The sequence below is a fragment of the Chiloscyllium plagiosum genome, unplaced genomic scaffold (assembly GCF_037043375.1).
Source record: "Chiloscyllium plagiosum isolate Xiang-an unplaced genomic scaffold, Cpla_swu_hap1 HiC_scaffold_28, whole genome shotgun sequence".
NCBI lineage: Eukaryota > Metazoa > Chordata > Chondrichthyes > Orectolobiformes > Hemiscylliidae > Chiloscyllium > Chiloscyllium plagiosum.
This window is the reverse complement of record NW_028270166.1, coordinates 44,216,195-44,244,067: the sequence shown is the minus strand read 5'-3', so window position 1 is coordinate 44,244,067 and position 27,873 is coordinate 44,216,195. Positions and strand designations below refer to the sequence as shown.

The 27,873-nt window shown below is 41.5% G+C and overlaps 1 protein-coding gene across 3 annotated transcripts; it reads right to left on the bottom strand.

Annotated features, from left to right (window-relative positions):
• Positions 1–415: 415 nt before the first annotated feature.
• LOC122565169 (interleukin-27 subunit beta-like) lies at positions 416–18,910 on the bottom strand. Of its 3 annotated transcripts, none has more exons than XM_087976166.1 (8): positions 18,737–18,910; positions 17,915–18,050; positions 16,689–16,925; positions 13,280–13,397; positions 11,757–11,926; positions 10,989–11,152; positions 3,109–3,178; positions 416–840 (listed from the first exon to the last, which is right to left on the bottom strand). In XM_087976166.1, the coding sequence occupies exons 2-8, from the start codon at positions 18,000–18,002 to the stop codon at positions 647–649; spliced, it is 1,041 nt and encodes a 346-aa protein (XP_087832292.1). In that variant the 5' UTR covers positions 18,003–18,050; positions 18,737–18,910; the 3' UTR covers positions 416–646. The 3 variants fall into 3 exon arrangements, with proteins under 3 accessions (XP_087832292.1, XP_087832293.1, XP_043576805.1); XM_087976167.1 differs by having other exon boundaries at positions 17,915–18,043; XM_043720870.2 differs by lacking the exons at positions 416–840; positions 3,109–3,178 and adding an exon at positions 6,987–7,275 and having other exon boundaries at positions 18,737–18,906.
• Between the last annotated feature and the right edge of the window lie 8,963 nt (positions 18,911–27,873).

The window sequence follows — 27,873 nt, the reverse complement described above, 5'->3', positions numbered from 1 at the left end:
TGACACTCAATAGCAGCAATGTCTACCATCCACAGTATGCACTAAAGCAACATATCCAGGATACTTGAATAGCACCTTCTACCATCTAGAAGGATAAGGGCAGAAATCGCATGGGAACACTGTCATCTGCAAGCTCTCTTTCAAGCAACTTAGTATCCTGACATGGAAGTACATCACCCTCCCTTCAAAATCACTGAATCAACCTCGTGGATCGCCTTCCCAACATCCCAAGCACTGCAGTGGTCAAGAAGCAGCTCACCATCATCATCTTAAGGGCAATTAGAGGTGGATAATAAATGATGGCCCAGGCAGTGATACCCACATCCCATGAATGTATTTTTAAAAATGAACTCATTCAGCAATGTTAATAAATTTAACAGCATTTTATGATTCAGCAGATGAAAGCATGTGCTAGAATCTGCCAGATGCAGGGCAGGAGATTTATTTAGATTTATTTATTTGTTTTCAAAAAAATGTGTACATTACAAAAGACCTTGGCAGAATTTTAATCACAAACTATATCAAACACAATTAGCATTTCCTTGCTTTCTTGCAATTATTTGCAAAATAATTTGGGAGCAGCATGGTTGCTCAGTGGTTAGCACTGCTGCATCACACCTCCAGAGACCTGGGTTTGACTCCATCCTCAGGTAACCGTATGAAGTTTGCATGTTTTTCCCATGTCTGCGTGGATTTCCTCCAGGTGCTCTGGTTTCATCCCACAGTCCAAAGATGCACAGGTTAGGTAGGTTGACCATGCCAAATTGTCCATAGTGTCCAGGCTGTGCAGGTTATGTGGAGTAGCCACGGGAAATGTGTGATTATAGGGATGGAATGGATCTGGGTGGGATAGAACATAGAACATAGAACATAGAAGAATACAGCGCAGTACAGGCCCTTTGGCCCTCGATGTTGCGCCGATCCAAGCCCACCTAACCTATACTAACCCACTATCCTCCATATACCTATCCAATGCCCGCTTAAATGCCCATAAAGAGGGAGAGTCCACCACTGCTACTGGCAGGGCATTCCATGAACTTACGACTCGCTGAGTGAAGAACCTACCCCTAACTTCAGTCCTATATCTACCCCCCCCTTAATTTAAAGCTATGCCCCCTTGTAATACCCGACTCCATACGCGGGAAAAGGTTCACACTGTCAACCCTATCTAACCCCCTAATCATCTTGTACACCTCAATCAAGTCACCCCTAAACCTTCTTTTCTCTAATGAAAACAGCCCCAAGTGTCTCAGTCTTTCCTCATACGATCTTCCTTCCATACCAGGCAACATCCTGGTAAACCTCCTCTGCACCCGTTCCAGTGCCTCCACATCCTTCCTATAGTATGGCGACCAAAACTGCACACAATATTCCAGATGCGGCCGCACCAGAGTCTTATACAACTGCATCATGACCTCAGGACTCCGGAACTCAATTCCTCTACCAATAAAAGCCAGTACGCCATATGCCTTCCTCACCGCACTATTTACCTGGGTGGCAACTTTCAGAGATCTGTGTACATGGACACCAAGATCCCTCTGCTCATCCACACTACCAAGTATCTGACCATTAGCCCAGTACCCCATCTTTTTGTTATTCTTCCCAAAGTGAATCACCTCACACTTAGCTACATTGAATTCCATTTGCCACCTTTCTGCCCAGCTCTGCAGCTTATCTATATCCTGCTGTAACCTGACACATCCTTCCTCACTGTCAACAACTCCTCCGACTTTCGTATCATCCGCAAACTTGCTCACCCAACCTTCTAACCCCTCTTCCAGGTCATTTATAAAAATGACAAACAGCAATGGTCCCAAAACAGATCCTTGCGGAACACGGCTAGTGACGGCACTCCATGAAGAAACTTTGCCATCAACTACTATCCTCTGTCTTCTTCCATCCAGCCAATTCCTAATCCAAACCTCCAACTCACCTCAATGCCATATCTCCGTATTTTCTGCAGTAGCCTACCATGGGGAACCTTATCAAACGCCTTACTAAAATCCATATATACCACATCTACCGCTTGCCCCTCATCAACCTCCTTCGTCACCTTTTCAAAGAATTCAATAAGGTTGGTGAGGCACGACCTGCCCTTCACAAAACCATGCTGACTATCCTTGATCACATTATTCCTATCTAGATGTGCATAAATCCTATCCCTTACAATTCTCTCTAAGACTTTGCCCACAACAGAAGTGAGACTCACCGGCCTATAGTTACTAGGGTTATCCCTACTCCCCTTTTTGAACAAGGGAACCACATTTGCTATCCTCCAGTCTTCTGGCACTACTCCTGTAGACAAAGAGGACATAAAAATCAAGGCCAATGGCTCTGCAATCTCCTCCCTTGCTTCCCAGAGAATCCTAGGATAAATGCCATCAGGCCCAGGGGACTTATCTATTTTCACCTTTTCCAGGATTTCCAACACCTCTTCTCTACATACCTCAAAGCCATCCATTCTACTTATTTGTGACTCAGTATTCACATCGACGACAATGCCCTGTTCCTGAGTAAATACTGAAGAAAAGTATTCATTCAGTGTCTCCCCAATCTCTTCCGCCTCCACACGCAACTTCCCACTACTATCCTTGACTGGACCTATTCCTACCCTAGTCATTCTTTTATTCCTAACATATCTATAGAAAGCCTTAGGGTTTTCCCTAATCCTACCGACTAAGGACCTTTCATGTCCCCTCCTTGCTGCTCTTAGCTCTCTCTTCAGGTCCTTCCTGGCTACCCTATAACTCTCAATCGCCCCAATTGAACCTTCACGTCTCATCTTGAGATAGGCCGCCCTCTTCCATTTAACAAGGGATTCCAATTCCTTATTAAACCACGGCTCCCTCGCACGACCCTTTCCTCCCTGCCTGACAGGTACATAATTATCAAGGACACTCAATAGTTGCTCCTTGAACAAGCTCCACATATCATTTACACTCTTGCCTTGGAGTCTACTTTTCCAAGCCACACATCCTAAGTCATGCCTCACCGCATCATAATTTCCCTGACCCCAGCTATAACTCTTGCCCTGTAGTACACACTTATCCCTCTCCATCACGAGAGTAAAAATCACCGAATTATGGTCACTATCCCCAAAGTGCTCACCTATGATGATCTTTGACGGGTCAGTGTGGACTTGATGGGCCGAATGACTTGCATCCACACTGTTGGGATTCTATGATTTAAACAAAAGGCACTCAAGTGATTGATTCCACTTCAAAGTTGGCCACGTTCTGATTCAATTAACCACTGTTTGATATTACAGGTAACAAGATACTACACCACGGTTACTCATAAATACTGTATAACTTTTAAAGATAATTTTCAGATATTTAAAATTGGATTGCTCATAAGAGCATTACAATGGCTTACAGTGGCTAAAAGTGTTTAACATTTTTTGGCAGAATGTATTTTATGGTGTATTATTCAAATTGTGTAAGTGCTATTCTTAAGTATATCAAGGATGTTTCTCAGTGCAGAAATCTTTCTTTGAAAGAATGACACTTTGAAACTCTGCTCAGTTGTGGTTGTTTGTAAATTTTTTACATTCAAAAATGTGTAAATAGTTTCAGCACTTCTGAAAACCAACCCAGTTTTGAGTATAATTTTGAAGCAAAGAGTTGACCACAGAGTGTCAAGTGTCCAATTTCGGACAAGCGAAGACCATTCGGTCCCACCAGATTACTCAGTCCTTCAAATGGATCATGGCTGATCTCTAACACTACTCACTCCCCTTGGTCCCATCCACCTCGATAATGTCAACCAACAAATCCACTTTGCAAGCTCCAGTTGACTCGAGCATCCACAACATCGTAAAATGGACAAAGTAATGCAGACTTCTACTTTCGCCAAAATTGTGAGAAAAACATACTTCCTTTTTAGAGTCATAGATTGATACCATGTGGAGGCAGACCCTTCGGTCCAACTATTCCATGCTGACCATGTTCCCAAACCAAACTAGTCCCACTAGAATAATACCACTATATAAAGATAGTTCACCTGCTTTGTTACTTGATGTTTACAAAGAACCGTACTGCATACCGTCACCAAATAGATAAATTGATGCGTACACTTACATGTATATTCATATTTACATTTATACATATACTATATGTCTCCCCCAACTTTAATTTATAATTCTCCCCTTCTCCACCTACTCCACCGCCTGGATTTCACTGCCAGTGGGAAATCGATTCTTCATATTTATTTGAATAAATTTCTTTACATCTCAATCAGATCATCCCTCAATTTTCTTACTTCAAGGAAACATAAAATAATATAAAATTAACATAATTTTCAGAGGACATTCACCAAGGAGCCACAGGAAAAGGTACACAATATTAGAGCTCATGGATTTGAGAGGAATATCTTCAGGCAGGTTAAGGATTAGTTAATGGATAGAAAGTTGAGGCGTGTTTAAGGTTGTCAGGTTGTAACTAAAGTAGTGTTATAAAGATCAGTGATTGGACCTCAGCAACTTATCAATGTTATTAGCTTAGATGAAGGGACTAGGTATAATGTATCCAAGCTTGTGAACAATAAGAAGCTTAGTGGGAAGGTACAGGCTGCCAAGTATTATAGACCAATTATTGAACAAGGCAAGAATGTGAGAGATTGAATAATGTGAAATTAACCAATTTGGTCATATGCATACAGGAGCAAAGTAGTTTTTAATATTTGGGAGACAGAGAGATGTTGATATTCAGAGGGATTCTTACACATGCATCACAGATAGTTAACATACAGGAACAACAAGTAATTAAGAAGGCAAACAGTATGGTTGTACTGTCATACAACACAATGTAAGGTATTCACACGGACTCCATGAGGACTTCACAGCAGTTGCTCCTACTAGTACTTAGATGGGGAGGTTGATGAGGACAAGATGAAGTAACCTTTCCCTCATGTGAGCTTTCTCACTATCTGAAACAGATCCAGTCCATTTCTTTTGGCAAGCACAACCAGCAATGTCATTAAGCCACTCTTGGTGATTGACATTGGAGTCCCCTGCCCACAGTTTACTTTGTCCCTTGTTACCCTTAATGCCTCTTCCATGTTCAACATTAAGTCATACTGATTGATCATCTAAGAGAGGTGGGTTAGGGTTAGGTTTCTTTGCCCATCATTTCTTGTACTACATGGTCATTGTTGAATGACTTCCTCATATCACTGCTTCCAATTTGTATATCATTATTCTGCCATGACCATGGCTGTTTACAATAGATATTAATGCCTTGGAGACAGGAAGCCAATGTATTGTAGGCAAATTTGCAGGTGGCCCAAATTTAGGTGGAAGGGCAATTTGTGAGATGGGTACAAAGAACTTATAGAGAGAAATTGATAGGTTGCGTGAGCAAAACGTATAAGCATGGAATTGCAGTATAATGTGGGGAAAACATGAAGTTGTTCATTTTGGAAGGGAGAACAAAAAAAAACAGGATATTGTTTAAATGGAGAGAAACTGCAGAAAGCTGCAACACAAAGGGACTTGTACATGAAACACAGAAAGCGAGCACATTGGAAGAGCAGGTAATGAAGATGTATAATGGAACATTGGCCCTTATTTCAAGGGGGTTGGAGTATAAGGATAGAGAAGTCTTACTGCAACTGTGAGACTACATCTGGAATACTATGAGCAGTTTTGATCCCCTTATCAAAGGAAAGATATTAATTCATTCCAGACAGTTCCGAAAAGGTTTGCTAGGATGATCTGCTCCTGCGTATGGAGAGATTGTCTTATGAGCAAACGCTAAACAGATTGGGACTCTACTCATTGGAGTTTGGAAGTGAAACTGAGAGGTGATCTGGTTGAAACATACAGGATTCTTAAGTGGCTTGCCAGGGTAAATGCTAAGAGGATGTTTCCCCTCATGGAAAAGTCTAGGACCAGAGGGTATAGTCTCAGAATACAGAGCCATCACTTTCAGACTGAGATGAGGAGGAATTTCTTCTCTCAGAGGGTTGTGAGTCTTTGGAACTCCTTGTCACAGAGAGCTGTGGGGGGCAGAGTCCTTGTGTATATTTAAGGCTAAGATAGATAGATTATTGATCAGTAAGGGAATCAACAGTTATGAGGAAAAGGTAGGAATGTCGGATCATCCATAATCCTATTGAATCATGGAGCAAGCTCGAGGGGCCAAACAGCCTACTCCTGTTCCCATTTCTCATGGTCTTATGGGCACAGCTGGTGAGTTGGTCCTGTAGGTGGAATGAGACATTTCCAGGCATGCTGACTGAAGAGACTGGGATATTGGCTGAAAGATATGTTTTGGCTAGTATGATTTTGTCAGAGTGTCACTTCACTTGTCTGTGGGACAACACCATCAATTTTGGCACAGATTCCCAGATCTTCATGAGGAGGACAATGCAGTGTCAACTGGTCTTTGTATCACTTCTAGCACATAGATCAACGTCTTGGAATCTACTTGATTTAAAGTTACACAACATTGATGTAGTGGATTGATACAGATAAATAGCTTGCTCTGCTACTTCAGAGAGCAGCTAAGAGGCAACCACATTGCCTTAGATCTGGAGTCATGTGTCAACCCCTGATGAAGGGCTTATGCCCGAAGCATCCATTTCCCTGCTCTTCAGATGCTGCCTGACCTGCTGTGCTTTTCCAGCACCACACTCTTGAATCTGCAGTTCTCACTTTCGCCTCGTGTGTAAGTTAGACTGTGAAAGGACCACAGATTTCCTTCGCTGAAGGTTAATAGTGAATCAGACAGGTTTTTAAAATAATCTGGTAATCTCACAGTTGTCATTATTGATGCAAGCTTTTTATTCCAGATTTACTCACTTACTAAATTTAAATTTTCCAGCATCTATGCTTTGAATTTATGCTTCCAAGTATTAGTCTAAACCTCTGGTCACTGATCCAGTAACATAACCACTGAACAATTGCATCAAAAATAACAGATTATATATTTTACACAATTTAGGAAAAGATTTGCCATGAAAAAATGCATCATAAAAAGCATGAGGGCTATGTGCAGTGTTTAATTCTATTTCAGTGAGGTGTTTTATCTCTTGTTCTGCTCTTTTGATGGAAGTTCATGAGAATTATCACGTTTGTTGTCAATTTTAACTTCAGAGGCATCAGTGCACAGACAGTTTCATCCCTCAGTTTGACCACAGGCGTGCAGAAACAGTCGGACTCCAATCGCTGAACATGCCATTGTCAACAAAATCCTTTGCTGCAACTTTTACAAAGTATACAGCTCTGGATCGCAGGCCACTCAGGATATAGCTGGTTTGATCATTGATCTCGATCTGTGGGTTGGAAAAGAATGGAGGAGCCAAGTCATCAAAGACTAAAGGCAACATAACAACTGAGGATAATGGCCCAGATATTCGAATGGCCAGGTAGTCATTGGAGCACACCATACTTTGGGATCCTGTAGAATGGGAGATACCCAGGAAAATGAAGTTTCTGGAGGACCATTCCCCTGCATCTGTAAACCTCCAAAAACAAAACCCTTAATTTCAGACAATTAACCTGAACAGCAGCACAACCTACTGAATTCTCCGAAGTTGAAGTTGATTTTTCAGAAGGTCCACTCCTGTTAAGTTAATACTTTTTACCCAGAAATGGTTACAGAATTCAAAACTTGGGTTAACTCCTTGACACCTATTACGCTGACGTCAAATTACACCTGCCCCAACCCTTTACACTGCCAGGCTCCTGATAACCACTCGTCCTCCATAGTGACCAACCCAAAACAAATTCCTCCAGCCCCTCCAGCTTCCATCACCTTCCCCCCATCCCCCGCACACACACACACACACAATCATCATTCCAGATCTTACACTTCTTTTGCTCACCTGGCCTGGATGCTGAGGAAGTGACACTCCCGCAAACCTCCACCCATGACGCTCCATCAGCCCACCCACCACTCCCCTCCCCCAACCTATCACGCTACTGGCACACTACCAACCCAACCTACATTAAGCATTCCATTATTCACCTGGCACCCAACCCACCTGACATCTTTTTTTCTGGCATCCTTGCAACTTACATACCTGGTATACTATTTTCCTGGCACCCTATCCATCTGGCACCCTGACACTTGGCACCATTGCACCTTACACCCTAGCACACTGCATTGCTGGCATCCTATCCTTCTGGCACCCTAACAACTTAACCAATTGGCACTCTGACTCCATGTTTAGTTTTACAAATCTACTCCTTCACTGCAGCTCTCTAAGTGTCTGGCTGTGTTGCTGGATATTCAAATCTCAGAAAATGGCCCATTGACTGCAGAGAAAGAGGTTTAGTTTGACTTCCCTTACCCAACTATTTTGTACTACTGCTCATTTCAACTACACTCTGCACTTCCAAAGGAGCCAGAATCAGAATTCCTGGCTAGAAACATGGAGCTCATTAATAATTTGGAAAATGAGTGTGGAATGGCAATCCAACTATAATTGTCACTCCTTGGATTATCCAGGTCAAGTTAATGGATAACAGATAACACCAAGGCACTCAGATCACATTGCAGCTTCACAACACAGATCAATTTCTGAATTCTGATATGGAGATAGAGTGGACAGTCAGAACCAAACACATTTCCAATTTAATAATTCCCAAACTGGCTGCAGGTTTTTCACTGGGTTTTGATGAATTCATTTGGGAGGGCAGTAGCGAATTGGATAAGTAGATTTGGTGCAGTTTATTTCTTAGTCTATGTCTTTGAGCTACTGATACCTCTGAGTAAAAGCACATACTCCCAACAAAATGTCTAATTCAACCTGTTGTCTGACAGAGATCACTCAGTAAGAGGCTATGACCAATGCAAATTGCTTGGAACAGTCTTTTTCCTAACTTTAAAGAAACTCTGATGGAAACAAATTTCATTCACATTTGCAATAATATCTTTACAAACAGGAGGATGGTATGAGTCCGGTTGTGTTACAGCACTCTGATACAGGAATGAAGAGAATAATATTTTCAATTGGTGAGGGAAAAACAGCATTTGTGTATTGCCAGTGTTATCTTTGGCACATAGTCTATCCATGACAAAACAGTCCCTATTAACATGCAGTTCCTTGGATAACACAAAGTTATCTAGTCTGTACTACCTCGTAAGTAGAACTTATTCTTAAATGTAGGGGTTTCACTTGAAAGCACGAACAGGTAGATCATGGACTGGAGCAAATGTTTATTGGCCAAATAACTCATTCTTCAAACTGTTATTTCTTAACTATGATAAAAGTTCTTTGGTGGGCATATGCCCGAAACGTCGATTCTCCTGTTCCTTGGATGCTGCCTGACCTGCTGTGCTTTTCCAGCAACACATTTTTCAGCTCTGATCTCCAGCATCTGCAGTCCTCATTTTCTCCTAGCCAATAGTATATGTTGGCTCTTGGCAACTTCGCACGTGCTCGACTTTCCCACTGGCTTTGGGATCCCAATATCAGGACCAAATGGAGTTCTGCATTTGCTGATCGCAAGACCTGTAGGTCAATCATCTGGGAGTTTGCTTCCTAATTGGTTGATGGGACTACACATCTACCATTGTGCAGACCAATTGCAAAGCACAAGACAAAAGCAAGCTACAGACCTCTGACTCTAGATTGGGATTGATAACGAAGAGACCTAATTGATATTAATTATGACTGAAGAGGCACTATAAGCCTCCATGAATTCATAAAGCGAGGACAAGATTTTAACCAGAGACATAGTTACTTGCTCATTGATCTAACTGGGGTGGAAATGTGTTGCTGGAAAAGCGCAGCAGGTCAGGCAGCATCTAGGGAACAGGAGAGTCGACGTTTCGGGCATTAGCCCTTCTTACAAGGATGCCTTCCTTGAAGAAGCTCTCTTTCTCCCTCTTTCTCCTCAAAGATTTCAACCTACTGCGAATCCTCTTACAAGGATGCCTTCCTTGAAGAAGCTCTCTTTCTCCCCCTTTCTCCTCAAAGATTTCAACCTACTGCGAATCCTCTTACAAGGATGCCTTTCTTGAAGAAGCTCTCTTTCTCCCTCTTTCTCCTCATTGATCTAACTGACTCATCCATGGATGTTATATGACCAAAACACCTCTGATCTTCGAAGAGCTTTAATTGCACATTTCCAAGCCCTTACCTCCATTTACTTTTAACATCCAAGCAAGTTTGCAACAATACCTTCAACAGGAAGAAGGATTCAGGCTTGATAGCTAAGCTTGGCTCAGGCTTAATCTTTTCCAAAGCCTGATTTTCAGGAGGTTCCTTGTATTTCTTTTAAATAGTCAGTTCAGGTATGGTCTGACATGTTTCTGTTGAAGGTGGGATTTGAACCATGGACAAATCTGCTACAGAGATGGAGGCATTCCCACGTTGCCACAATATTTTCTGCATAGCAGACTGAGTCCCTATTCAATGACACCAATTTGCTTCATCACCTCCAACCTTAAAGGAATTCTGACACTCCAGCTACACTAGCGTGGGCAAGTCTGAAGGTTCACTCCCTCAAATGTTTTCTTAACTGTTATGTGTACAAAAGTCGACAGAGTAGTTTTAATATTCTTCATTGCAAAACACTTTTATTTCTTGTTTCTCTCATTTGTGTCTGGAGTTGCAAAGACACCACAAGTTTGAATGCGAATAATTAATACTCATGATTGGTTGCCATCAGTCATTTCACAAATGAAGGTGTTTAGGAAACTGAGTAGAGCTTTTTTTTTAAAATTAAAACACTCTGCTTATGGACATAAGGGAAAGATGATAGAAGTATTCATGTTTATAAGAGTCTATCAGTGATCATTTCATATTTCAGATCACTCATTTGGAATTCCTCATAACTGAAATATCTCATTGTCTTGTCCTTGTATCATTTTAATCACTCCATTAGGACACTCCTTAGTCTTCTCTTATAGAGTCATAGAGATGTACAGCATGGAAACAGACCCTCAACCTATACAAACTTTCCTGATCACGAGAAACTTTCAGTTCTGGTGTAATGATTTATCCCTTCAACCAATAACCAGAGAAGTTGTCCTTACCATCTGATATCTGGTTGATCCCTTGGGCCAGTACATTATTCTGTACTTCAACAAAAACAGATTGGGATCAGGCCACGTGACAGGCGGCTTCCATTGCAACAATAATTTCTTTGGTTGGTTGGGTATTGGAGAAATGTTGACTTCTGTCGGTGGATCTGGCTTGACTGTGGTTAAAAGAGACAATTAGAATCCCACTCCAAAACCATACATTTCGAATTCATGAGGAACGATACTTTAATGAATTTTCTCTGACTCGGTTAGATTAGATTAGCTTACTTACAGTGTGGAAACAGGCCCTTCGGCCCAACAAGTCCACACCGACCCTCTGAAGAGCAACCCAGACCCATTCCCCTACATCTAACACTTCGGGCAATTTAGCATGGCCAATTCACCTAACCTGCACATTTTTGGACTGTGGGAGGAAACCGGAGCACCCTAAGAAAAACCACACAGACACGGTGAGAATGTGCAAACTCCACACAGACAGTTGCCTGAGGTGGGAAATGAATCGAGGTCTCTGGCACTGTGAGGCAGCAGTGCTAACCACTGTGCCACCGTGTCGCCCTTATCTGTTAGCTCAACACATTGGGTTACAAATAACAACTCATTTACTTAACATGCAAAGTATTGATTATCAGGGTTACGCAGCTCATTTCCAGACATAGACCAAAGGTTGCGAGATAGGTCATAGGTTGTGGTATAACTGAAGACATAGATCGAGACAAATACACATGTCTGACTCTGAAAAAGGCAAATCATCTCACTTACTTATCTTCTCCACAATAAATTGTGTAATAGTCGATCTGGATCCTAGAGGGTTCGTTGCTGTCACCTTCACTGTGTAGGAAGTCTTTGAGAAGAGTTGGATGCCTTCGATTGTGCAGGTGCCTTGCAATTCCTCTGCAGTTGAACACTGCTTGACATCTTCAACTCCATATCTTTAAAATACAGAAACATTATTGTTTGTGTGAGAATTTCTCATAAAATCCTTGACAGATAAAATTGCTTTATTGCTGTTTTCTTGGTTCTGCATTCCACAATCACTTGAACTCTATCAGTCAGTAGGAGTCATCTTTCTGAAACGCAAAGGTTGTGAGTTCACAGCTCATTCCAGGATTTTGAGCGTGTCACGATCAATGGCACGATGAAATGTTCTGATAAAATATTGGATCCTGGTGAAGCAAGAGAGAAGGGACCCATCCAGTGTTTATCTGAAATCAGGATTTCTTCCTGTATCCCAACTGTAACCCTAACCTCAACCCTAATCCTAATCCTAACTCACTTCAATATCTAGTCCAATGCTGTCACCTCCGCTTCACATCTTATTCCAAACACTTAGCAGTCTTTTAGTAAAATATTCTTTCTGAAAACTGTTCATATTTACTTTCATCTAAGTATCTGTCCTCTATGTAGTTTACAACAAATATTCAGCATTCATTTCCTTAGACAATATATTATTATACCATATTATATACTCAGTGCATCCTTTCCTCCAAACACACTTCATTGATTTACTGCCTGAAAGACAACCCTTGGTGACTCTTTTGGCTGAGAAAGGGGCAGGCTTGGGGTCTGACTAAGCTGGAATGGGAATTGAATCCTGTTCTCTTGATGTTAAGCTAATTTGTGTGTTAGCATGAGGGACTGTGCTTCTCAACCTCTCCCCTCTCCTGAGTCATGGTGACCCTGAGGTTAAGCCACCACCACTTGTCTCTCTCTCTCTCTCTAATGAGAGAACAGCCCTATGGTCTGGTAAGACTATGGCGATTTGACCTTTACCTTTACCTTTACTTTTATGCTAATTCATGTGTTTACGTCTTCAGCAACCAAGCTGACTAGCCTCTTCCTCCCATCACTGACTTACTTTCCAGATGTAAAGTTTGGTCATTCCTCATAGTTGGCGCTCTGCACATTTGAGAGTGCTCATGTTATTCTTCACTGTATCTACACCTTTCCTATGGCTTTGTGGGATGATTAATGGAGTCGACCACAGTTCTCTGAGTCTGTTCTGACTGTGCTATTGGGTAGTCCCATATAACATCTTAGTTTAAATGTCTGATTGGCTTTATTTTAACTCGAGGCCAAACATTTATTCTTCCTCTTCTCCTTTGAGATTTCCAACCCTTACCCCTTCAAAAAAGACATGATCTCCCTGTGACAAAGTGTCTACGCTCCCAAAGCTTCTGTGCTCCTCCTGAATCTCTCTCCCCTGGATTAGTGACAAAACAGATTTAATGTTCCCACAATATTAACTCCCCTTCCAGAGGAAACAGACACTGGGATTCTCATACCTGTATGAGGCATTGATCCGTGTGGGAAGGTAGGTTTGGTTTTCCAGTTTCCACAAGCAGACCACATTCAGAGGATATCTCACTGACTGACAGGTGACCTGAGGCTTTCCGGGTGGATCTGCAATTCGGAAATGATAATGAGAAATTGCATCACTAAAAATATGGAGTAGCAGTGACTTCAGTTTCTCTTCCCTGAATTTATTAAATCACAAATGGTAACATGGAAGCAGTGGGGAGGAGAAAGGGGTGAAGTGTGGAGGGGAAAGGAGGTTATTTTCAACAAACTCTCCAGAGAGGAAGGCCACAGGAATAGGCAACAGTAATTGCTGTCTGAAGGGATAAATTTCTCCAACATGTAAAACCAGTGTTGGACTGAATGCCATCAGTTCCTGCACAGACAGTGAAAGTCACTACAGTCTCGGGGGATAATTGGCTGCTCTTTCATTAGAGAGATGGATGGCTGGTGGGGAGTTTATGCAAGGGCTATCACACCTCAGCTAAGGTTGAGAAGATAGTCTTTACGGGAATTAAACACCCCACTCTGCATGGCAAATCAGTGACCCAGCCAGTGGTACTAAGCTAGCCACACAAGTTAGTTGAGGATGGTCCTCATTAATGTGTATTACCATAACTAAACATCTGATTATTCAGACAAGAGATGTTGTATCAGTATAACATACTTCCAGACTGCCAGATAAAGAATGAAGCTCCCTGTGCAACTAACAAAGTCATAACTTCTTGATTCTAATTAAGCAATGCAAGTATATTCATATCACACAGTTATTAAGATTGACAGTCTATTGTCCACATGCATTGAATGACAGGTCATTAGTTTTTACATGCCTCAATTATCCATATTAGGTAACTCACTCAGTCACTGACTAGCTTGTAGAATCAAAGCTGGGAATGCAGGTGAAATCACATTGTGTGGTGTGGTGCTATTCTTAAAAATAAAGATGTTATGCTTTGGTTACACAGGGCATTGACAAAACCACATATTGAATAATGGCCAAAACAAAGTGGATGTGGAAAGTTTGATTCCTCTTGTGGGTCATTTTAGGTAATGACATGGCTGTGATGTTAAGGTGATGGGCTACAGCTTGATTCTGTTGTGAATGCTTGTACTCGAACCAGCTATTATTTGGTGGTGAGTTAGCAGCCTAATAGTATTGTCATTAGGCTAGTGATCCATCAGCCCAGGCTTATTGCTCTGGTGATATGGGTTCAAATCCCACCATGACAGACAATGAACTTTACATTTAATCACAGATAGTTCTTCTATCACGTGATGGTTGCTTTCTTGTGCAAACCGGTGTTAAAGAAAAATCGCGCTTTTGAAACAGTGCTTAAAGAGTTGGTGATCATGATGTGGAGATGCCAGTATTGGATTGGGGTGGACAAAGTTAAAAATCACACAACACCAGATTATAGTCCAACAGGTTTATTTGGAAGCACTAGCTTTTGCAGGGATGCTCCTTCATCGGGTAGCTGTGGAGCAGGATCATAAGACACAGAATTTATAGCAAAATATCATAGTGTCATGCATGTGACTGATATGATTTATTGAACAAACCTAGATTGAATGCAGGCAGTCAATCCATGTAACATTTTATACATTGCTACTTTGAAAATAGAAGGGTCTGACTCAAGATTGGGATACAGACAGACTCTAACCTCACACCTTTAATGTAATGTTTGAGCTGAGATGTCACCATTTTTTATAAAACCTTAAGCTATCTTGAGAATGTGACTTGAACGAAGTTCTGGGATTTACACCTTAATGAACAGAAATCTGCAACTCATTCTAAAAGCTGAAAGACTTAACAACAATCTAGGTTTGTTCAATATATCATATCAGTTGCATGCATGACACGTTATCTTTTACTATAAATTCTGGGTCTTATGATCCTGCTCTACAGCTACCTAATGAGGGAGCAGTGGTCTGAAAGCCAGTACTTCCAAATAAACCTATTGGACTATAACCCAGTGTTGTGTGATTTTTAACAGTATTGGTGATGTAATTGTGTTTTAAAAGTTTGCACTTTAGAAACAGTGCCCCAATTCGTCAATCACGTTATAATGAATTCATGTTAACAAAACTCGTGTCATAGCAGAATGATCTGTAAAAATGAAATCTGGAATTAAAATATTTATTTAATGTTAACCAAGTAACGACTGCCAATTGTCATTTAAAAGATCTGGTTCACTAATACCCCTCAGGAAAGAAATCTACTATCCTTACCTGGTCTGGTCTATGTATGACTCCAGACCCAAAACAATGTGGTTGATTCTTATCTGCCCTTTGAACAATTAGGGATGAGGAATAAATGCTAGCTTGGCAGTGCCAACATTTCACAAATGAAAAAAGGTTTAAGAGCAGGCTTTAGTGTTTCAACATTTGGGTGACAAATGTTTCCATTGCTTCAAAAGTAATCTATTCCATTCTAGCAGCTTTGTTGGCATAGCTGGCACTGGAATCCTATTATGAATGCTTGGCTGTGTTCCAATCCCTTTAACTGGTATCAGTTCAACAAAGGTTGTTGATACGGCTGTGTGATGGAATTTCATGCCTTAGTTATAAATTTTGTGAGTGTACCTTGGGAAAGTGTATAAAACATGAGGGCGTAAATTGGGGTGGGTTTAAATCATGCACTTGTAAACTGAGCTGCTGAAAATTGAGCAGTTACAAATTGTGAGTATGTCAAATAGGTTGCTGTAAATTTGGCTGGTATAATGTGTGAGTATGTAAGTTGTGGATGTAAATTGGACAAATGCAAAGCATGAGTGAGAAAATTTGGCTTGTGAGAATCAGGTAGGTGTAAACTGTGAGTGTATAAGCTGAGGAAGATGTAAGTTAAGTAGGTACAATTCTGATGGATGTAAATGAGATGGGTGCAAATCAAGGACCCAATCGTAGAATCCCTACAGTGTGGAAGCAGGCCATTTGGTCCATCAAGACCACACTGACTATCCAAAGAGCATCCCACCCAGACCCACTGCCCTACCCTATCCCTGTAACCTTGCATTTCCCATGGCTAATCCACCTAGCCTGCACATCCCTGGACACTTTGGTCAATTTCCCATGGCCAATCCACCTAACTTGCACATCTTTAGACTGTGGAAGAAAACCAGAGCAACTAGAGAAAACCCATACAGATGCAGGGAATATATGCAAACTCCAAACTGACAGTCACCTGAGGTGGGAATTGAACCCGGTTCCCGTGAGGCAGGAGTGCTAACTGCCGAGCCACTATGACACCCTTGTGTGGATGGTGTTTCCTGGAGGTGGTGAAAGTGACCATTAAACCTCAGTGTGTGTGGATTTGCTGAGATTTCAACAATCTGAGAAACTCTGTCAAGGAATAACATTGAATGACAAAAAGCTTCATGAAACTAGCTTTAAACTTACATCCTAACATCAATGAGATTGTTCTGTAAATTTTGCCTGACTCTGGATTGTGACATCTGTATTGCCCTTCTTGCGACACATTGATGTTGAAGAGAATGAGTTTTGTTCTTGTTAGTTCCACATTTCTGGTCTGAATGATTTTTGAATCATTCAGCTTCCATTCAACTGCTCCATTATCTGTGTTGTCACAGGTGAGTGTGACACTTCCTCCGATCTGACCATACTGTTTGGCAACATCTGAAATACAAGCACAAATACTGAAGGTTTAGCAGAACTGAGTCATTTATGCCATTTTACTGTGAAATGTTAACTCGGTCTCTCCTGCTTTTTACATGGTACACTACTGGACCAAATCCCAATCATTCCACTGGAGTGAGTTAGATGACAGCATCTTGGCAACACTGTAAATATCCTCAGTATGCCTAAGTATTCACAATCCCATATTACACAGTAGACAGTTCCCACTCATGATCGCTACCCTTTTGGAACATAGCAAGTGTGGTGACATCAGATTAGGGAAGATTAAGGACATGCTGTGAGGCATTCCACAGTCAAATACCTATGTTCAATATCTACACTTAGACCTGGAAACTGAAATAGCTTAACAGCTGCCAGTTCCTTGGAGGAGAGATGAGTGAAAAAAATGGAACTTATTGTCCTAGTCTCGTTCATATTTCTTAATCTTTTAAATTATTGCCTTTAATAATTTGCAGAATTCTTGTTCTGAATGTCAAAACTTTGTCTCCATGCCACCTCGTCTCTCTGAAGATGCCTTTTAAGGAGACAGAATAGAAATTAAACAGATTGCGCAAATTGGATGTTTAACTTCATTTAGCAAGCTCTACATTGATCCTTCTCAATTCCCTTATTAGACAATGCGTGTGGGTTATAATAAAGCCAATAAGCAGCTGGCAACAGCTTCTGTAATGCCCTGATGGAGTATTGTGGAGTAATGGTAATGTGTCTTGCTCCAGCTCAGAAAGCTGCTTATTTCAATCAGATCCAGCTCACAATGTTTGAATAGGGGCTGTTGTAGTGCAGCGGTAGAATCCTTATATTTGAGCTAGAGAGCCTGAGTTCAGATCTTGTCTACTCCAGAGATATGTCATAACATATTCAGATGGTTTAAAAATAATCTAAAAGTGTTGCATATTCTTCAATGTGGTAATTTTATTTTAAAAAACAACTGGTTAGATCCTTATAGCAGTTATAAAGGTACAACTCACCATCCCCAATGGCTTGCCCCACTGTTGTGTCAATGATATGAAGCAGCACTATTACAGCACAGAGAATTATAGTCAGCTTCAGGTACATCTTGAATCAGGTATGTCTCCGAATTGATGAATCTTAGACACCTATGAACTGAAAAGCAACTATTAGACACGAGGGACATGGATTTATATCAAAGAGAATATATTGCAAGGGACACATTTAACTGAAGTGTTGAGCTGCTTTCAGAAATAAAGATGGGTAACCATCTGAGCCCCAAGAGTCGCAGAGTGGATGGACTGTGTGGAACAGAGGAACTGGTTGAAAGGATCCAATGGAAATTCAGTTTAATGTTATTAGTCAATGTCTATTACACACTCAAATAATAGCAATGTTACAAATGCAGATGATCCATTACTCATTCAAATCAGATTGTAAAAATTAAATAGAATTCCATGAAAGAAATGCAGGGGTCTTCAGCTCAACTACTCTGTGTGAATATTTACATTCCACAGGAAACTGTGCAGAGAATCTGATACATATTCAGATCGCAGTGTTTCAGTTGGCATTTATTATACATCCAAAGTTTAATTCAAACTGACCAATACTTTCCAAAAGGTGATGGCCATTCACACTATCAAGGGGAGGGAGGAAATAATAGCCTTCAAGTGTGGTCATTGACCGTGAAGCAGAATAGTTTCTAATTGTTTTTAATGAATAACTGATGGGGCACCCTGTTTTATTCATACAGTAACACACAGAGAATATCATAAACGTTTGACTAAGTCCAACTCTTTAAAGCTACATAACAAATGCATTGCAAAAGTCCAAGTACTTACCCCTTCAGAAAGGATTTTGGAATAAGAGAACTTTGCCCCGATATGCTTTGGAGAAGTATTCAAAATAAACTGCAGAAAGTGCTTTTCTCGGACTATGCTTCAGGAAGCCAATTTTTCTCAGAAAAACTGTCACATTTCTGAATGAGAACAACAGATTCACAATACACAATTCATCCTGATATGGAAACTGCTGGTGGCTTGCGTGAGGTTATCCTCAGAGTTTGTATAAACAGCCACAAATTGTTTCCTTGTGGAGTGAAGCCCTGTTTTCCCTCTGTATGCTGAGGAAATGCTGTCAATAACAAACCATTTTGTAATTCAGTCCTGCATCTTAAAGAGATGAGCTTTTAGATCAGCCAGAATGATTTTGGTGAATGTCACAAAGACATTGAAATGAAACATCCAGTCAGTCAACTGTTGAATGCAGATCACATCACCTCCCTGTCTATAATCACAAAAGTTAAAAATATAGAACATAGAACATAGAACATAGAACAATACAGCACAGAACAGGCCCTTCGGGCCACGATGTTGTGCCGAACATTTGTCCTAGCTTAAGCACCCATCCATGTACCTATCCAATTGCCGCTTAAAGGTCACCAAAGATTCTGACTCTACCACTCCCACAGGCGGCGCATTTCATGCCCCCACCACTCTCTGGGTAAAGAACCCACCCCTGACATCTCCCCTATACCTTCCACCCTTCACCTTAAATTTATGTCCCCTTGTAACACTCTGTTGTACCCGGGGAAAAAGTTTCTGACTGTCTACTCTATCTATTCCTCTGATCATCTTATAAACCTCTATCAAGTCACCCCTCATCCTTCGCAATTCCAATGAGAATAGGCCTAGCACTCTCAACCTATCCTCGTACGACCTATTCTCCATTCCAGGCAACATCCTGGTAAATCTTCTCTGCACCCTCTCCAAAGCTTCCACATCTTTCCTAAAGTGAAGCGACCAGAACTGCACACAGTACTCCAAATGTGGCCTAACCAAAGTCCTGTACAGTTGCAACATCACTTCACGACTCTTGAATTCAATCCCTCTGCTAATGAACGCTAATACACCATAGGCCTTCTTACAAGCTCTATCCACCTGAGTGGCAACTTTCAAAGACCTATGAACATAGACCCCAAGATCCCTCTGTTCCTCCACCTCACTAAGAACCCTACCGTTAACCCTGTATTCTGCATTCTTATTTGTCTTTCCAAAATGGACAACCTCACACTTGGCAGGGTTGAACTCCATCTGCCACTCCTCAGCCCAGCTCTGCATCATATCCAAGTCCCTTTGCAGCCGACAAGAGCCCTCCTCACTATCCACAACTCCACCAATCTTCGTATCATCTGCAAATTTACTGACCCACCCTTCAACTCCCTCATCCAAGTCATTAATAAAAATTACGAACAGCAGAGGACCCAGAACTGATCCCTGCGGAACTCCACTTGTAACTGTGCTCCAGGCTGAATATTTACCATCTACCACCACTCTCTGACTTCGACCGGTTAGCCAGTTTTCTATCCAATTGGCCAAATTTCCCTCTATCCCATGCCTCCTGACTTTCCGCATCAGCCTACCATGGGGAACCTTATCAAATGCCTTACTAAAATCCATGTATACTACATCCACTGCTCTACCCTCATCCACATGCTTGGTCACCTCCTCAAAGAATTCAATCAGACTTGTAAGGCAAGACCTACCCTTCACAAATCCGTACTGGCTGTCCCTAATCAAGCAGTGCGTTTCCAAATACTCATAAATCCTATCCCTCAGTACCCTTTCCATTACTTTACCTACCACCGAAGTAAGACTAACTGGCCTGTAATTCCCGGGGTTATCCCTATTCCCTTTTTTGAACAGGGGCACAACATTCGCCACTCTCCAGTCCCCTGGTACCACCCCCGTTGATAGTGAAGATGAAAAGATCATTGCCAACGGTACTGCAATTTCCTCTCTTGCTTCCCACATAATCCTAGGATATATCCCATCAGGCCCGGGGGACTTGTCTATCCTCAAGTTGTTCAAAATGTCCAACACATCTTCCTTCCTAACATGTATCTCCTCTAGCTTACCAGTCCGTTTCACACTCTCCTCTTCAACAATACGGTTTCTCTCATTCGTAAATACTGAAGAAAAGTACTCATTCAAGATCTCTCCTATCTCTTCCGACTCAATACACAGTCTCCCACTACTGTCCTTGATTGGACCTACCCTCGTTCTCGTTTTGAAATTTGCATTTGAACCCATACAACAGCTATTTGCGAGGGAGAGTTGTAGAATTCCCCAGCTTATGAGTGAAGTAACTCCTGACATTACCTTCTAGTGGTATTTTGCTTTTTTAATGGCCATTCACCCTCACTCTTGACTCCCTCAGCCAGTGGAAATAGGTGTATTCCAATCTTTTGGATTTCTTCACCAACTTAAGCATCACAATAAGTCTAGTCTGTGCAATCTTGATTTGATATATTATTGTCACGTGTACCTAAGTACAGTGAAAAATTTTGTTTTGCATGCAGTACAGGCAGATCATAACATACAAAGATTATAGGGTGTCTGAACAGAGTAAGGAATACAAAGTTATGGCTGCAAAGAAGGTGCCTCATAGCTATTCCTTTTAATCCAGGTTTCACTCTGGAATTTCTGTACTTTACCACTTTCAAATTCAAAATAATCTCCCTCCCTGACAGTCAATGCTCAGAGCCTCTCTTTTCCCATTCTTTCCTGGGTTGTGACTGTCACTGGACAGGCCACTATCTACTGCCCCTCTCAGAGGGTAGAAAACAGTCAGCTCCATTGCTGGGGCCACATGTAAGCCAGACTGGATAAAAATGGCAGACTTCCTCCCCTGAAGGATGAATTAGTTAAGGCTTTTACTCTAATTAATGATAGTTTCACAATCACATTCCCGGCTCTAGCTTTCAATAAGATTTTGTTTTATTATTTGACTATATTGCCCAACAGAGATTGTTTTTTGGCCTTCTCACATGATATGCCATCTGATAAGACCCATCAGTGGGCATCAGTTACCCACTAAGGGCATCTGGTGTTGGAGGGATGGGTAGACCAAACTTCTTAATTTGGAGCCAGACAGTGGCAGGAAAGTTGTGGGAAGCTCACCTGTCACTCCCCCCACACCCCCCTCCCCCCCAAGCACCACTCCACCACCACCAGTCACCACAGGGAAATTATGGGGCAAATATTCTAACAACTCTGTAACTCGTGATGCTGATCGGCTAGGTACCAGGAATCATACCTGCCCCACAGTGCAGAAGAAGGTTAGTTGGCCCCTTTGAGTCTGCACAGTTATGAGGAATAGTTGTGCAGATGCAGTTCACTGGCACATGGTTTCTGCCACCACCAGCATCATCGGTGCATGCCCAACAACCTCCACATCTGAGGCTACACAAATTCAAGGCAATGACCACCTCCAACAAGAAAGAATCTAACCACTGCACCTGAAGTCCCACTAAATTTCCCACTGAAACCCCACTAGCATTATCCTGAGGTTGCCATTGACCAGAAACTGAAATGGACCAACAGAATAAATACTATGTCTGCAACCGTAGGTGAGAGGTTGGGAGTTTTGCTGAGTCACTCACTGCTGACCACCCCCATACACCCCCCCCCCCACCCCCATCCTGAGCACTCAGCCACCCTCGTTGTAAGATTCTCTCGATACTCATTTGTGGAATACACATTCAGATGTTGAAATTGAAATTGACAGATTGACATCACACTCTGAAGTGTCGTCGCATCATGTTAAATTGTAAAATATATCAAAGAAGGATTGCCCGGTTAAAGCAATCAGGAACTGGTTATTATCATTGCTGTCCTGGCCAGATTTAGTCAGACTGACTACCCAGAGGCTGAGGGAAGCCTTAGATCACCATTTTTGAAAGAAAGTACATAAAAAAAACTGGAACAAAAAAATTATGTGCTAATCTTATCAATCTTTATCAAACAGTTAACATACTATGCAGTTTTCATTCAAATTCTGCCTGTTCCTGTGGAAACGGAAACTGTATTAGATTCAGGACTCAGGTACAGGTTTTGTTGGGAGGTCTTTGGTCTTTATTGGACAGGTTTCCGGATTTGCGCATTGAAGTTTTAGTCACTGGATTTGACACTAGTGCAACTATATGTGAAGGAAATGTTCTTTCTAAGTGTTTTGAGTTGTTGGATGTGAGCTTCCCCTGGGTTGGGATTTAATCCCATCCCCAATTGCCCTGGAGAAGTTGCTCATGGTCGTCCTTCTTGAGCCACGATGATCCCTGGAATGTAGGAAGTGGTCATGGATTTTGGAGATGTATCTGAAGGTTCTGCAGTGAGTTGCTACAATGCATCCTGTAAAGGGTACATGCTATTGGTAGTAAACATCGGTGGGAATAAAATCAATGATTGGAGTGTCAGTCTTGAAGACTGGATGGTGTTGAGCTTCTGCACTCATCCTTGCAAGTGGGAAGTATCCCATTATACTTCTAACTTGTGCCTTGTAGATGATGAACATATTTTGAGGGGCTGGGGGTGGTGTGGGGGTGGTCAGCAGTGAGTGACTCAGCAAAACTCCCAACCTCTCACCTACGGTTGCAGACATAGTATTTATTCTGTTGGTCCATTTCAGTTTCTGGTCAATGGCAACCTCAGGATAATGCTAGTGGGGTTTCAGTGGGAAATTTAGGTGCAGTGGTTAGATTCTTTCTTGTTGGAGGTGGCCATTGCCTTGCATTTGTGTAGCATCAATGTTGCTTGCTTATCCAAGTCTGAACATTGTCAGACCTAGTTGCATTTGAACATGGACTGCTTCAGTATCTGAGATGTTGCCAATGGAGTTGAACGTTGTGCAATAATTGGTGAACGATCGCCCCCCACCCCACCCCAACTTCTGATCTTATGATGGAGGGAAGATGATTGATGAAGTAGCTGAACATGGTGGGGACCAGGGCATTGGCCTGAGGAACTCCTGCAGAGATGTCTTGAGGCTGAGATGACTGACCTTCAACAACCTTGAAACAAAAGGTGGGTCCAGAGGAAGTATAAAGCTTACCTTTACAATTGCTTTAGAAAATTCTAAGATGTAAATCTCACAAGCCAGCATGAATTCAAAACAATAATTGTTTGCTTCCAAAAATGCTCTGTACAGTTTGTCAAAAGAAAGGAATGTTCAGAATCAACAGAAGGGGCCAGCATTTGTTTTTGTTGATATAACAGATTCCTGTTTGTAGGAGCTAACTAGAGTCTGGGATTTTGTACACAACAGTCCCAGAAACTCCAAGTTCTTTACACAGGGCAGAATTATATTGTTAATTTTCTTTTCATAGCAAAGATTTATCTAAAAATGAAACTCTTGGACAGTATAAAGAATGTAGGGACATTCTTAACTTGGACGTCAGGAAAGCAAAGAGGGGATATGACACGCCCTTAACAAATAAGGTTAAGGCTAATCCAAAGAGATTTTACAATTACGTTAAGAACAAGAGAGCAAATAGAGAGAGAGAGTTGGGCCCCTTAAAGATCAAAGAGGTCATCTTTATGTTGAAGCTCAGGAGATGGGAGAGGTGTTAAATGAATATTTTACATCAGTTTTTACAGTGGAGAAAGAAATGGATGCTCAAGAACACAGGGAAATGAATATCGATATTTTGAAAACAGTTCACATTACAGAAGAGGAAACGCTGGAAGTCTTAGTAAATATAAAAGTGCAGAAATCTCCAGGACCTTACAGAAATATTTGTATCATCTGTAACTACGGGATGACTGGAGAGTGGCTATTATTGTGCCTTTGTTTAAGAAGGGATGCAAGGAGAAACCTGGGAATTATAGATCCGTGAGTCTGACTTCAGTGTTAGATAAGCTGTTGGAGGTGATTCTCAAAGATAGGTTTATATGCGCTTGGAGAGGCAAGGAATGATTAGGGTTAGTCAGCATGGTTTTGTATGAGGGAAATCATGTCTCACAAACTTGATGGAGTTTTTTGAAGAAGTTGCCAAGAAGATTGATGAGGGCAAAGTGGTGGACATTGTTTACTTGGACTTTAATAAAGCCTTTGACAAGGTTCCAATTAGTAGACTAATTAGTAAAGTTATATCACATGGGATTCAGGGTGAGCTGGCCAATTGGATGCAAAATTGCCTTAACAGCAGGAGACAGAGTCGTGGTGGAGGGTTGTTTTTCAGATTGGAGGCTCGTGACCAGTGGTATTCCATAGGGATCAATGCTGAGTCCACATTTGTTGGTTATTATTATAAATAATTTAGATGAGAATATGGAAAGCATAGTCAGTAAGTTTGTGGGTGACACCAAAATTGGTGGTATAGTGGACAGTGAAGAAGGGTATCTAAGATTACAAACAGATCTTGATCAATTGTGTGAATGGGCTGAGGAGTGGCAGATGGAGTTAATTTGGATAAATGTGAGATATTGCATTTTGATAGAACAAACAAGGGCAGGACTTATACGATTAAAATTAGCACCTTGGATAGTGCTGTCGAACAGAAAAACCTAAGCGTTCAGGTATGTAATTCTTGTCCGTTTTAGTCACACGTAGATAGGGTGGTTAAGAAGGCAATTAGAATGTTTACCTTCTTGCTTAGACCTTTGAGTATAGCAGCTTGGACGTCATGTTGAGCTTGTACAGGACGTTGGTGAGACCCCTTCTGAAGTACTATGTCCAGTTCTGGTTACCCTGTTATAGGGAGGATATTATTAAGCTGGAGAGGGTTCAGAAAGATTTACCAAGATATTGCCGGGAATAGAGAATTTGAATAGCCTGGGACTTCTTTCACTGGGGTTTGGGAGATTAAGGGGTGATCTTATAGATTTATAAAATCATGAGGGGTTAAATAACATGAATGGCAGGTTATTTTCTGTAGTGGCAGGGGTGGGGGGAATGGTTAGATCTTGAGGTTAGGGGGCATATATTTTAGGGGAGGAGAAAGATTTGAAAGACATGGGGGGCAAATTTTTTTACAGAGTGATTCATATGTAGAGTGAATTTCCAGAGGAAGTGGTGGATGTGGTTACACTAAAGATAATTACATGAATAAGAAATGTTTGGAGAGATATGAGACAAATGTGGGCATGTGGGACTGGTTGCCTTGGGATTATGTTCGCCATCTATCCCTCATTCCAATCACTACAGAACGGACTTCAGGCTGAGACTTCAAGAAAATCACTATTTATGATACTCGTAGATCATAGATATATCAGGCCCTAATCTTATGGTTATAGAGTCATAGAGATGTACAGCACGGAAACAGACCCTTCGGTCCAACTCATCCATGCCAACCAGATACCCTAACCTAATCTAGTCCCATTTGCCAGCACATGGTCCATATCCCTCTAAACCTTTCCTATTCATATACCCATCCAGGTGACTTTTAAATGCTGTAATTGTATCAGCCTCCACCACTTCCTCTAGTAGCTCATTCCATACACACACCACACCCTGTGTGTAAAAGATACCCCTTAGAACCCTTTTACATCATTCCCCTCTCACCTTAAACCTATGCCCTCTAGTTCTGGACTCCTCACACCAGGGAAAAGACCTTGTCTATTTATCCTATCCATGTCTCTCATGATTTTATAAACCTCTATAAGGTCATCCCTCAGCCTCTGGCACTCCAGGGAAAACAGCCCCAGCTTATTCAACCTCTCCCTATAGCTCAAACCCTCCAACCCTGGCAACATCCTTGTGAATCTTTCTGAACCCTTTCAAGTTTTACACACCCTTCCAATAGGAAGGAGACCAGAATTGCATGCAATATTCCAACAGTGGTCTAACCAATGTCCTGTACAGCTGCAACATGACCTCCCAACTCCTATACTCAATACTCTGACTATTAAAGGAAAGTATACCAAAAGCCTTCTTCACCATCCTATCTACTTGTGACTCTACTTTCAAGGAACAATGAACTCGCATTCCAAGGTCTCTTTGTTCAGCAACACTCCCCAGGACCATACCACTAAGTGTATAAACCCTGATTTCCAAAATGCAGCACCTTTACATTTATCTAAACTCCATCTGCCCTTCTCAGCCCATTGGTCCATCTGATCAAGATCCCATTGTACTCAGAGGTAACCTTCTTCACTATCTGCTCACCTCCAACTTTGGTGTCATCTGCAAACTTACTATTTGTCCTATGTTCACATCCAAATCATTTATATAAATGACGAAAAGCAGTGGACCCAGCACCAATCCTTGTGGGACTCCATTGGTCACTTATATCAGGTAATGACTCATCTATCTTCTTCACTGTCCTTATGTCCATGTGCTCTTTAGACTGACTAAAGTCCTAGCTGAGTGTGGAATGGATTATTCTTCCAGAATGCCCTACCTCCACCCACACTGTTGTTTATGTTCAGTGATGTGTAACTCTGTTACAAAGCAAGGTTGGTCCAGGGTCTTGAAACCCACGGCAACAGAAATGTCAGATCCCTTTCCATGAATGCCATTAATGAGCCAGTTTTATTTTAATGTCAACAGTTTTTCATGATATTTTCTCTGCAGGGGCCCACCTATACATTACTAAATATGTGAAATTTAGTTTTTCTATTTACCATGGTGAGAACTGAACCTGCAGTTTTTCTAGTCCAGTATCATTAGCACGAGATTATAATATTCATTCTTATTTGGTGTATTAACATGAACAACACAGGTATCAGGGCTTGAGGAAGTGTAGTTGTAACTGTGGGAATCCTGGGTCACTTGGAGAGTTTCACTTTGGGGATTGTTGCATAAGCTAATGGTTCTGAAAGAAAGGGTGTTGAACCTGCATCAATCTGATGTTATCATGGTCATTGAGTGGAGAATCCAGCGATTTTCCACGAGCTCCTAATGCAGACAGACATGTCCTCTCAGGTTCATGCCCAACTCATCCATGCAACTTGTATCAATTGCTATTAAGCAATAAACTAAATTTTATCATGTGAGGTGAGTGCCTCTTTTTGTCAATGGTAGTTTATCATCTGACACTCTTGTTTATATCTGCTAATTAGATAGGCTCCTAGACTCAACATGGAAAAGAGGGTCATTGGCAGCACTCCACTGTAACCACAACCCACTAGTGATTGGCATCATAACATATGACTGTAATGAACTATGGTTACAGGTGCTATATAAATGCAGGTTGTTTCCT